Source organism: Acanthopagrus latus, chromosome 22, assembly GCF_904848185.1.
Source record: "Acanthopagrus latus isolate v.2019 chromosome 22, fAcaLat1.1, whole genome shotgun sequence".
NCBI classification, from domain to species: domain Eukaryota; kingdom Metazoa; phylum Chordata; class Actinopteri; order Spariformes; family Sparidae; genus Acanthopagrus; species Acanthopagrus latus.
The window spans coordinates 24,863,259-24,876,539 of record NC_051060.1 but is presented as its reverse complement, the minus strand read 5'-3'; the positions used below and the strand labels follow the sequence as shown (position 1 = coordinate 24,876,539).

General features: G+C 44.0%; 1 protein-coding gene across 1 annotated transcript; it reads right to left on the bottom strand.

Moving 5' to 3' along the window:
* LOC119013001 (meprin A subunit alpha-like) lies at nt 1–11,874 on the bottom strand. Its single transcript, XM_037087289.1, has 27 exons — nt 11,733–11,874; nt 11,609–11,633; nt 11,475–11,519; nt 11,301–11,341; nt 11,011–11,086; nt 10,514–10,631; nt 10,133–10,308; nt 9,711–9,932; nt 9,477–9,623; nt 9,130–9,345; nt 8,034–8,498; nt 6,997–7,170; nt 6,874–6,919; nt 5,048–5,222; nt 4,931–4,955; nt 4,790–4,843; nt 4,662–4,699; nt 4,504–4,579; nt 4,305–4,422; nt 3,928–4,103; nt 3,241–3,462; nt 2,954–3,100; nt 2,254–2,469; nt 1,686–2,132; nt 1,350–1,523; nt 879–1,083; nt 1–505 (listed from the first exon to the last, which is right to left on the bottom strand). The coding sequence occupies exons 1-27, from the start codon at nt 11,787–11,789 to the stop codon at nt 355–357; spliced, it is 4,032 nt and encodes a 1,343-aa protein (XP_036943184.1). The 5' UTR covers nt 11,790–11,874; the 3' UTR covers nt 1–354.
* Nucleotides 11,875–13,281: the final 1,407 nt, after the last annotated feature.

The window sequence follows — 13,281 nt, the reverse complement described above, 5'->3', positions numbered from 1 at the left end:
TATGGATTCTTTTTTTTTAATACACTGCAGGATTGAAAAATACATTTTTCACAACAGAATTAATTTATCAAACTAAACATGATGATTTTATTTATGATATTAGAACAAAAAAACAAACATGTCCTCCCTCTATTTTCACTGTGGTTGTTTGCGGTCAGTTTTAGCTCCTGGTGCAGACTGGAGTGTTGTTTTACTCTTCTTTATAATTAAAGCATTTATTTTTATATGAATTTGTAGTTTTGTGGAGGACGTCCAGGTTTGAGGAGTCTTGTCTGTGGAGCGAGGCCCAGAGAGAACAGATCGTTCTCTCTCTGGTATCGGCACCATTGGCTCGTTGATCCTCTTGATCGTGTTTCACTGAGCTCTCCTGATGACGGTGAAGATGGCCAGAGTTAGAACTACGGTCCCTGCTGCGCCGCCAATCAGAGCTCCCAGAATGCCTCTGTCCATGTTCAGGTCCTCGCACATTTTACCAGTGTAGTAGGTGGTCTGAGTCGATGCACACCTGTAAAGCAAGGGACAGAATTTTACTTAATAATGAAGTTACCTGGAGCATAATTGATTTAAACTGTGTGGTCCACACTGATGTACATGCTGGAGGCGGGTTCAAGAGGTTCTGATGACAGACCAACACTTTACCACACTGACAGAGCGAGTAACTCATGTCACCAGTGGACAAAGTAAAGATGAGCAGTTGTGTTAATTACTCGTCTTTAAATGTGCTGGGAGGCATATTTTTTAACCCTGGAGAGAATCAGGCTAGCTGTTCCCCTCCGCTTCAAGTCTTTATGCTAAGCTAAGCTAACGGACTCTTGATTCTTGCTCTGTACTGCATCGTACATTAAATGATGTGAATCCTCTCCCCTGCGAACACACACCTGCATGAGGCTTTCCCCTCGCTCTCCACACACACCCCTCCATTCAAACAAGGGTTGGGCTGACAGGGGTTGATGGAACGAGCTTCTCTGTGTTTTGGAGCCTCCTGCCTCGTTTCCACCTCGCTGATGGGCTTCTCATCGGGAAGGTCGTTATTCGCTGCGTGTGGATGGATATTGATCTCAATCTTGATCAGGGGGGTCAGATCTAAAAAAACAAAACAGGTTTAGATTAAAGTCTAGTCAGTTTCATTTGTTCAGCACATTATCACAGTCACATCGTCTCCGCAGCTTCACAGTCTGTACAGTGAACGACATCTTGGTCCTTTGACCCTCAACGATAAAATGTAAAAGAAATTATTAATGTTGACTGTTGCTAACAGAACAAGCTGCCGTGTGAAACACTGTGTGTGTGTCAGGATATTGTGACATGAGAACCGTCCAGGTAGACGAGCTGATTTTTCCAACCCTCACCCTTCAGGTGAGCTGTGATGATGAGGTGCAGGTGCTTGAGGAAGTGCTTGATGTGCAGATGCCTGTGAGACATAAACGTGCTCCAGCCAAAGTCTGGGCCGCGGTAACACTGGCAGCTCGGGTCGAACACCGCTCCCGAAGAAGCTGTGGGTTTGTTCCAGCGGCTGTGATTGTCTGAGGGGGGAAACAGCAGACAGAACACACACCAGAGGTCACCGATGGAAGTAAAGCAGAGAACATGAGCTAATAAAACCAGAACAACCTGCATGGATCGACTAAAAGCTAAACTAACTGCGGCTATAGTGAACTCTCTTTTTTCCAGTGACCTGGGCCCACCTGTGGTGAAGCTTCTTGTGTTAGACATCCTCAGTTTTATGTCGGGGTTCTGGTCCATGGCGACGATGGTCACCTGCCTGTTAGCGGCTGGCCACTCCATCACTGCATCATTCTCCCCGCTGCAGAGGTGCATGGCCATGCCAACGTAGTCTGGGTAGTCGCTGTCTCTCCCATTGGGGTAAACACTGATACCGAACGAGTATCCCTCCGAGTTGTAGAAGCACTGACTCTTAATGGGAGTGCCAGCAGGCGTGGTGGCGAGAACGTTGGTGAAGTTGTGGATTTGCCAGACAGCATTTGGGCATTCGGTCTCAGAGAGACTGATGTCGTCGATCAAGATGGCCCCCGAGGAGCTCGACGATCCTCTGATGCCTTGGAAAAAATAGCGGAACTTCTTCGTCACCTTGAGAGTCACGTGGGCTATTTTCCATTCGTCATCTCCATCACCTGAAAGATGGAGCGCAGGTGATTCTGAGGCTGAGATCTGTTTGTTTGTTTGTCATCATTAACAGACAGTTTCAGAGGTTATAGTTTTCTATGCTGGCATATAAATGATGACGCTAAATACCGATAATGGTGTGGATCTTCCTGACACTGCGTACGACCCCCGTCCCGTCATCGGTCCTGATCCATATCACCAGTTTGTCTCCAGCTGGTCCGGTCATCTTGTAGAAGAACTGCAGGCACTGCTCGTCTCTCTTGGGATAAAGGATGCGTGACTCCAGCAAGGCGCTGCTTCCAGCTGCACCGGAGGATGTGTCGAACTTCATGAAGTAGCCAGAGTCTGAAAAGAGAAGTGGCCATGAGTGCTCACAGTTTTTTGTTTTCTGGGTTGTTTTGTTAAAATGTTTAGAGGCATTTTTAACGGTGCAGTAAAACAGAAACTGAAGGATGTATCGCTCAGAGTGGAGCGTCTGGTAACGTCCTCACGTTATATTCTGTTTGTCTTTGAACAAACTGCAACAACTAATTTCTAAACTCAACCCTTAAAATGTTACCCTCAAAAAACAATATTTTTGCCAATGTAGGATTTGATATTGCAAAACTTATGGTTAACTTTATCATTATTGTATTATATTAGACTGTAGACGCTGGTTAGCTGTGCAAAATTAATGTTTTTTTGATGCAAATATTCAGTCTTTTGGTTTTACAGTACATTCAGTGAGAAAAGATCCAATAAAATATGAGTCTTCATAAATTATGATCTGTTACAGCACTTGTGGTTGAGGTAAATGAACACATAATAAATGAATGAATCCTGTCAGGACCTTTGCAGAGCCCTGCCAGGGTTTGGTCTGGGTCAGATGGACTGCTCAGCGTCTGGACCCAGTCTGCGTTGTCATCCTCGTTCTGGATCATTCCACAGATGTTGATCAGCTCAAAGGAGCACTGGTCCAGCAGAGTGTGTGTGTTGGCTGGAAGAAGAGATTCATCGAGAGTCAACAAACGAAGCTCAAAGCACCACAGAGAGGAGCAGGAGTTCACTGGGAAAATCTGTGACAATGAACTCCTGAGGGATATATCAGGTTGGACGGTGTAAAAAGGAGGCACTCACCACAGTCATACATGCGGTTGAGCCTGGTGATATCCACAGGACTGAAGTCCAGCCGCTGGCCGATGACCTCATTAAAGTACGGGATGGTGGTGGTGATCGTTGGGATGCTCGCGTTCTTGTTGAAGGACAGCGGTCTGTAGTGCATGACGGACTCGTAGTCGTACGGCGTGTTCATGTCGGTGATCAAGTCGTCCTCGTACTTGTTGAAATTGTGCTCCTTCCCTGTGAGGAGAGAGAAGATCGTCGTGTCGACAGTCGATTGATAGACGCCCAGTTTACACGCGTAAAGAACATTCATGTGAGTTTGGTTCAGTAATTCATTATAAGTATTTGTAGCACAGCCTCTTAACCTTCGAAGTCTAAGGAGCTCAGCATTGATCTGAAAGAGCTCGTTATTGATTAGAACAAGTCAGGACAGTCACGTCTGCTGAGGTCCATGACAGGCAGCCACTGAATGGACCTTTTAGTTTGACCGTCTTTAGTTTTCACGGTCAGGATGAATGTTGAACCTGGACAGTAAGCTGCAGTGTGAGCAAAACATGCACCGTAACATCTGCAGGATAACGTTTTGGTCCAGAACAGCTTCTGATTTGACCTTGTGCTGAAATCGTCTGTGTCGACAATCATTTCAATGAACGTGTAACAGGTTGAGTATGAATGTGACTGGAGGGAAAACTGGTAACTCACCTTCCTCAATCTGGTCCCACCAGATCTTGACATAGTCGTCTCTATCAGAGCGGGACTGTTCGTGGTAGAAGCCCAGAGCGTGGAGGAGCTCGTGCTGCACAACGGCCTTAGTGTCGCACCCGGCACCGATGGACAAATTCTGTCCCACTTTATCATCGCCGACATAAGACCAGCATCTAAAACGAGGGGGAAAATTCAAATCACAGGACCTGAGCTGCTGTCACTGAGCTTTAAAAAGCACTTCATTACTTCATTACATCAGCATTTCTCAATCTGAGGTTCTGAGCGCTTTGAGTTTGATGACTTGACAGCACGGCCCATAAAGTTGTGCAACGGACGAGATGATTTCTGAAACAGCGTGTCAGGCTGCAGCTCACCCGGACAGCTTGGCAAAGGAGATGAAGCTGGACTCTCCCTCGTACGGCTTGAAGTCCACGCAGGATCTCAGACGGTACTCCTCAAAAGCCTGCAGGATCACACCTTTAGCATTCAGATCTGGAATAACGGAAATTAAGGTTTTAGCCATTTCATCAAACGATCTGCTGGTAGAAGCGTATTCTTCTGTGCACAGCGTACCTAAAGAGTCAGTTAAGATGTAGGGGATGGGAAACTTCCATCTTCTTTTTTCATCGACGATTGCATTTCTGCTGGGCTGCAGGAACATTGAACATGTGAAGAAAAGGCTTTTTTAAGATCTTGGCAAATGATATCAACAGAAAAATCTGTCTACTTACGTTCCCGGCGATGTCGCCCTCAAACAGGTGGTTCAACCCTTTAGAAGTGAAAGACACATGAATATACAACATATAATATATCAGTCATGGTGCATATTTAAACAGTAGAAAGGGCTTAAAAATGTTACCTTTATTAATATCAAGTATGTCTTCCCTCAGCTCACCAGCATCTGCATTATCATCTGGAAGACACATTTATAATTAGTGTGAGAAAGTAACGAACAGGTTGTTTTATATGCATTCAGATAGAAAAGTTAACATGAACCAACCGGAACGTGTCGGAACAGCTTGAACCTAGCAGACAAAAGATAAATACATCTTGATTTAAACCTTCCACTGAAGCATCAGTCTCAATCTTATTAAATGTTAATAAACCATCCTGCTACCTTCAACACCACAAAGACTCCAATCAGTGCAGCAATCGTCCTCAGACGGTCTCCGGAGCCCATGTTGTTCCCCGACACCAACGTGTCTCTGTGCTTCCAGTATAAACATTCCCATAAAGGCAGCAGCCGGAGGGGAACTTTGACCAGGATCGTGGTGTTAAATGACTTACAGACACTTCACACGTGTCCTCTGAGCCCACTGACACCTCGTCAGGTGCACAGGTGATGACCGCAGTCAAACTGTCGACCCTGTACAGAGGCGACATTATCAGCTACAGATTGATATGAAATTATCTTCGGCACAATATAAACAGGCAGTTCTGTTGTTTATGGTTTTTGTTGTTGCATGGTTGAAGAAAACTGGCTCTTATCGAGTCAATCAGTCATTTATTACAGCGATGATGCCTTCAAGGTTCGTGCTTTGGCAGCAGAATGAAGATCAAATCAATCACAATCAAACTGCAGAAAGTAGTGACACTTTAATCCGTCGTGTCATTAATACCTGATAAGGTGCTAGACGACGCAGACTCCATCTAATAATCACTCATCTGTATGTATTAAATGTCAATGCAGCTGATTTATTAGTTGATATTAAAGGAGCAGTAAACTGAAGTTCAGAGAGGACTGAGTTAAAAAAGACAAAGATCAACCCTGAGGCCAGTATTTCCTGTCACCTGATAACTGGACCTGACTGCAGGACTGTTACACTTATTTCACTGTGTTAAACTGACATTATGCTCCTGTCTGACAATTTCTGGACTGTTGTAGGTTATTTTGTTTTGCCCGACACCAACCAGTCGCCAGTGACTAACTAGTCCATCCATTTTTCAGTTGACATGGAAGCTGCAGTCGTGACAGCAGCTCAGAGATGCTAAACTGATCAGATGAGACGATATTCACCTCCTCAGTGTGCAGTCGAGCTCGTGCGCCCACCTCAGACGTGATTCCTGCTGTGAACAGAGTTTAAATATCGTCTTCTCGGATCGGTTCGGGATCTGGACGCTGCTGTCAGGAGCCTTCGTGTGTTTGTGTTTAAGAAAGAAGAAAGACGATCCTGTGACGCTGCAGAAAGACGTTGTGGAATATCAGACTTGTAGGTGAAACTTTTCCTTTCTACTCGGATGTTTCATGTTGATGAAATCGATGTTATTTTATTTTAATTGTGAGGACTTGAAACTTGTACGAGTGCGACAGTCTCATCCACATCATTTTCTGTCTATACTTGATGTCCAGTGTCTTTACTGCCGTCCTGTTTGCTGGTCGATGACACGTTTGCACAGGCTGGGTAATTAATAAACTGATCTCAGTGTGTTCGTTTGGCCTTTCAGAGTAATACTCCAGGTTAAAGCATCTTATCTAACGCATGTTGATTATTGCTGCATGATATTGTTTTATTGCATTATACAACAGACAAAAACTAGATGTTACTTCCTGTCAATCAGTTAAAACTTGATGTTTACACGTCTTTATTTCATTGGCTGTATCGCTCGGGAGGCGCGACACACATGAAAGAAACACCACAGGATGCTCGTAATCAAATATATTTTATTAAGACAGTTCAGTGAGAAGAAAAACTGGCTATTCAGCATTATTTGTACGCACATATTCCAACTCATACTTATAAATTATAAACCAAATATAACTTTGCATCTTTTAAATCATGTGTGTGTGTAATTGTGTCCCAGCAGTCGTCTTCTGTCTTCAGCTCCACACGGTGCATCTGCTTCATTTTAATAAAGAAAAGAAAAACATGAAATAAGAACACAAGCATGATTTAACTGTAAATAAGAGAAGCGTTTCCAGCGTCGTACCTGCGGTGACTTCACTCCGCTGGCTGAATGGGAACTTCTGTTTTGATCAGTGATGTGATATCTGTAGAGAAACAAACGTTTATCTGTGACTGTCTGGCTGTGTGAAAGTATCGGGGTCAGATTTCGAACACCACTGACCCTCAAAGTCAACAAAGATGATGAGGTCATCGTTCTTCAGGTAATTACGCCGCCTGAGGTCAAAGTGCTTCACAAAGTTCCTCCAGCCCCTCGATGAACCTCTGTAGCAATCACAGGAAGCGTCGTACGTCCCCACCTTGGACGGATTGTCCCAGAACTGCTGTCCGTCTGGTGCTGGAGGACAAAGAGACACACATGAGGAGTGATCCTGTGACTGATGCTGTGAGCAGCAGAGGAAGCTGCATGTTTAATGGCCGACTGGTTTTAGGGTTGCAGTGACTCAGGCTGAAATATCACAACAGCTCTTGGACGTTGTCATGAAGTTTTGTTCATGAACCTTCTTGACTTTTCCCTTGAGGAAGATCACGTTTGGTTGACATTTGTGGTTTTGGGTTAAAATGTCTCAACTAAAACAGAAATTCCCTTCAATGGTAACTTCTAATAACTTTGTAACTTTGGGTACTGAACCGATACGACACCAGTTAGTGTAGAAGATTATTTTAACAAGTGTAGTATGGATGTGATATGATTGCTGTCAGACTGCCTTGCAGAGAATGATTGCCATAAAACATACTTTTATTAACTATCTAGTCATAACTGAAAAAGAAAAAGAAATCTAGGAATATAAAACAATCCCTTTAGTTTAGTTTGAACCAGTCGTGGAACAGCAATTCAAATTAATCCTTTAAAACTTCCTCATGGAACTCGTCTGCAGGAAATGTTTTGAGATACTGAAGCTGAGAAGTGATTATAAGATCTGTACTCTCCATCTGAGATGTTTTTGTGGGTGAAAAATGTTGATGCAAGTTTAAAATCTATCAGTGTTGATCATTTATGTCATTACCTCATGCTTTGAAAATCAATTACAATAAAGGAATCAATAACAAAGTTTCAGTGTCCAGTGGAATATAGTTTGTCTATAAAAGTTTTGACAACACGATCCTGCAAGCAAACAATGTTATATTTATTATAGTGTCATTCTAATTTATATGCATGATGTCTTTAAAGCACCTGACTCTTGTATTCGATCCACTTACTCGTCATCAGATTAGTCGTAAGGCTGCGAGCGGTGGACATCCGCAGCTTAATGTCCGGGTCTTGGTCCATCACCACCAGCGTGGCCTGTCTGTTCACGGCTGGCCACTGCATCACCACATCGTTTTCCCCACTGGCCAGGTGGAAGTACAGCCCGGTGTACTCCCCGGTGTAGTCAGTGTAACTGGTCCGAGGTATGACACGGACTCCGTAAGCGTAGCCTTCAGGGCTGTAGAAACGAGGGCTGTCAATAACTGAGTTGATGTCAGCTGTTTCCATGATCTTGGAGAAGTTCTGGATCCTCCACACTGCGTTGGGGCAGCGGGTCTCAGTCAGGCTGATGTCGTCGATGAAGATGCCGCCGGTGGATGCAGAAGGATCGCCACGCACGGCTTGGAAAGAGTACCGGAATTTCACCCCGACCTCCATCGGGACGTGGGCGATCTTCCATGTGTGGTCAGCATCCGCTAGGTAACAAAGAACGGGACAAGATGACATTATCTAACTGTGTGAGGCAATATGATGCCAAGAGATGAAATGATCCACACCACTCTCAGTGAATGAATCCAGAGCCAACAGGCAATTAGTTAGCTTATAGTAGCATAAAGAAAGAAAGCTAGCCTGAGTCCTGGACAGGAAAGGTCGTGAGGAAACTCCAGGAGATCACTGGTGCTCTCAAGAAATATACACAACTTAACTCATGATGGAACTCGACATTAGATTAGTTTAGCTTGGCAAAAAGCCTGGAATCAGGGGACAGTAAGGAAAGACACACTGAAGCTGAACGTGTGGTTGCTGCAGGAACACCAGCTGCTTCCAGTCCTCAAACAAAGATCAGCCAACCACCTGCCAGCTATGTTATATTGATCACACAGACAGATGGTGTCAAACACCGAACACTGAAAAGAAGCAAACTTCACCCTGACTGTGCAGACGGTCAGCAGGTGTAACTCTGTTTTCTGACGTCTAAAAATAACTAAATTTGAATATAATTTTACTGACAGCTACAAATATTCAAATGATTATTGGCAGGAGGAAATGTGTCTGACGTGAAGCTCGAGGAAACTGCTGTGAAATATGAGTCAGGTAAATGAATACCATAGAAGGTGTGTATTTTCTCCATTTTGCGAATGGTGCCCGTGCCGTCATCCATCTTGACCCAGATCACCAGCCTGTCCCTGGTGCTGCCAGTCATCTTGTAGAAGAACTGCAGACACTGCGTCTTCCTCTTGGGGTAGAGGGTTCTGGACTCCAGCAGCGCCGACTCCTGAGGCTTCCCAGTCTTGGTATTGAAGTGCATGAAGAACCCAGCATCTAGAAAGAGAGACAAAATAAGACTTCCTGTCTTTAACAACATTCAAGATTGTGTTGATTTCAGTCGGGCTGTAAAGCTGAGATCATAATCAATGATTATGTGATTTCAAAAGACATAATTCAACTCTGACCTCTGCATCTTCCCAGGAGTGTGTGATCCTCTGCACCCACGCTGCTCTCGGTATGGACCCAGTCAGCATCATCGGTGGCGGCCTGGATCATCCCGCAGATGCTGGCTTTCTCAAAGGCGCACTGGTCCAGCAGGGTGAGAGGACCAGCTGCAGGGGGAGGACAGTCATTTAAACGTCTTCGTCTACGAGCACATACAACAACAAAGGAAATCTACTCTTGCAACATATACGTACAGCAGTTGTACATTCGGTTGAGCCTGAGGGTGTCCAGCTCACTGAAGTCGAGGTACTGGCCGATGATGTTGTAGAACTCTGGGATCTTGGTGGTGATCGTGGGGATGGATTCGTTCTTATTGAAGGAGAAGGGCCTGTAATGCATGACGGACTCGTAGTCGTAGGCCGTGTTCTGATCAGTGATGTAGTCATCGTTGTATTTGTTGAAGTTATGCTCCAGTCCTGCAGGAGATTCACGGTCAGTCAGTCGTTACTACATACTGTAGGTTATTATTTATGAGTTTAAAACATCTAACTTGGATTTCCAATGTATTTTAATGAGGGCAGTCCGTTCTGCTGGTAATACGCTGGGCGTGTTATATAGATGGCTAAATGCTGCAGAGGGAACACACGAACATCTCTGTGTGCTGCTGTGGACTCACCTGGTAAAACCTGATCCAGCCAGATGTCAACGTAGTCATCCCTGTCTGTGCGGGACTGTTCGTGGTAAAATCCCAGAGCGTGGAGCAGCTCGTGTTCAATCACAGCCTTGTGGTCACAGCCGGAACCCAAAGACAGAATCTGGCCGGTCTGTTGGTCACCAACCGAGGAGAAACACCTATGACAAGCAGCAACAACTGTCAAAATAGGGTTTAGGATGTTTGCTCTGTCGTCTCTTCTGCCATTTTCATTTTGGGGAACTTGAATTTTTATCAAAGCTGATTTCAATAGACGAAGAGTCAAAAGGTCATTTGGATTTACCAACATGTTGTAAGTGTAAACTGGTATCTACTCTGCAGCAGCAGTGAAGTGAACTGACATACCCTCCTCTCTTTTCAAACTTGATGTACGTCTTTTCTCCCTCGTAAGGCTTGAAGTCAATGCAAGACTTCAGACGGTACATCTCAAAAGCCTGGTGGACGCAGCCCTTCGCATTCAGATCTGAGGAGTGAAAGACACAGTCACAACAGAGGACGGAGAATCTGTTCATCCAGCTGGATGGAAATAACTCCAGGACAGCCTTGAAGGTCCAGTGTGTAGGATTTATGGCAGACTACTCGCAGAAATATGTTCGTTTGTGTTTAATCACCTGAAACTACAAATTCTTGTGTTTGTTAATGTAGAATGAATATTTAATCTACTGAGGGAGCTTCGTTCACTCAGTCCACCATGTTCCTAAAGCAGCATCTCTGGGGTTAAATGCTACTAAATCCTGTAAGTTTTCAGAAAGTATTTCACTGGACTGGAGTTGTAATACATGACTGTGAGCCACACAGATGACACTGAGTGTTCACAGTGTCTCAGTGTGACAGGAACTCACCCAAATCATCTCCCAGAATGTAAGGGATTGGAAATTTCCATCTGTATCTTGTGTCGGTCATGGCATTCTTCCCTTTCTGCAGAATAAAAGAGGTAATTAAAAAAGGAATCGTGGCCATAAAGACAATCAGCACTTATAAAAACACACACCATAAAACTGTTCTTGTTATCTGAAGTACCTATTAAACTGTAGTTACTCAAGTGCAAGAAGACCAACAGCCTGACATGTGATCACTTATCACACAACAATCGAGGATAAAATGAACGATGCATCACCAAAATAAAACTCACAGGAATCAAAATGTCCCCTTCAATCAGGTTGTCATCTGAACCTGCAGCACAGGAACACGGTGGATTCAAATCAGCAATAAACTGTTGAACTCATCATTTCACTCATTACTCCAGTGGAAAATGTGTCTGTGTCTAGATTGTGGAGCAGCACACAGGTGAAGTGTTGCAGTTTACCTTTGTTCAGGATGGGATTCTCATCCTCACCATTCTCATACACCTCTGCAACACAAGAACAGACGCTGTTCAGAGTCTTTTTAAAGCCTTTTAAAACTCTTTCTTATTTTAGGAAAGATCATTGTTCGACCTACCATATACCACAGGAGAAACAGGTATCTGGATAAAATATAACCAGGATATGTCATCACACTCATCACGGCCACATCAGCATCATGCACAAAAACAAAACAGGTCAGAGAGTAAATGAACACTTACTGCGTGTGAAGTGGTGAGAACCACAAGTCCAAACAACAGCAGCACTCTGTCCATCATCACGCCGAGTGTCACCAAGAAAACGCTGCAGCTTTGTTTTAAAGTTGCATGTTGACAGACGCAACCTTTAAACCCTCCATGAATTTGATGCTGTAAAGAGTAACTCGAGGACTTTGACTCAGCAGCGTTACTGATTGGTGAGCTGATATCTGAGGTGTGTGTGCACGTTTTAACACAACATGTGTCTGTTATCTGGCTTATTAAGCCATGTTGTTATAACCCTCCAGCTCATTGATGTGTGTCGTGTGATTTCATTCATGTGAAGGTTTAGGATTCACTTTAGATGCAACATTTTCTGTCACGTTTTGTTGTATGAATGAATGAATGAACTGCATTAGGTTCAACACTAAGTACATTTAGATTAATTAAATGTCCCCCACACCCACTTTAAGAAACAAGCTACTTACTGCTTCAGGTCAGCGCAGGTCTGCTTCAGAGACGCTGGTCCATCTGGTCTCCTGCGTTTCTGCTCTTTGCTCCAGAGATGCGGTTCTGTCCAGAACTTCCTCCATGTTCTGTTGGAGTCCAGCTGTATCTGTCCTGTCGTCACCGGTCTGTATCTGCTCGCTCCTCCAGTGTGACCGAGTCATGTTGGCTGCTGACCCTCACGCTGTGTTTGGCGACTTGTTTTCCAGGTTCACTCACTTTCTGCTCTTTAGTTAATCGCTACTCTTCATTAGTCTCCTGTAGACCTACTGCCCTCTACCTCATGGTGCCACAGGAAGTCGGTCCAGGTGTGTTTGATTGGTCCAGACGAGTCCAGAACCCTCAGGATATCCTCTCCACTGTCTTGTTCACTGGGAGGAGAAGCTGTTTCTGTTTTTCACCAAGAAATAAACAAGTTGTGTTTCTTTCACAGAGAAGAAAAATATTTTCGTTTTCTGAAAGAAAAATGTTTCACAAGAAAGATTTTTTTTTTCACAAAGAACAGTCAAACTTATTATTGTCGTTGTTTTTTTCACCCCACTCATCTCGAAACATGAAAAGAAAAAGTATCATGACATAAAAATGAATTCATTCTGTGACACAAACATATTTTAGAACTTAGAAAATGGAGCTCCAAAAAAAAATGTGCATGAAGGAAAAAAGCCGGCGTTCAGCTCTGACTCTTTACTTTTGTATTAGATGTATACTGTCATGTTATTTCTATCGTGAGCATGCACACAAGAAAAATGTTTTTCACCAAGAATGTTTTTTTAATTCACAAGAAAAACTTCTTTTTTTTTCATAAAAATATATATATTGTTTAATATATACTATTATGTTGTCTCCTGGTACCTGAGCGCTGATCCACCTCTCTGCTGAGAGTTGGTCCCTGATTCAGCCACTAGATGGCCACAGATCCCCAGACAAACATTACTCTGTCTCACACTCTCTTTCACCTGAGTGAAAAGCACCTGAGCACAGGTTCAGACTCAGGTGGACAGGTAGGAGGGGCCCCAGGTGAGCACCAGGTGAGCACCAGCAGCTGCCTGTCTGGATATTAACTCCA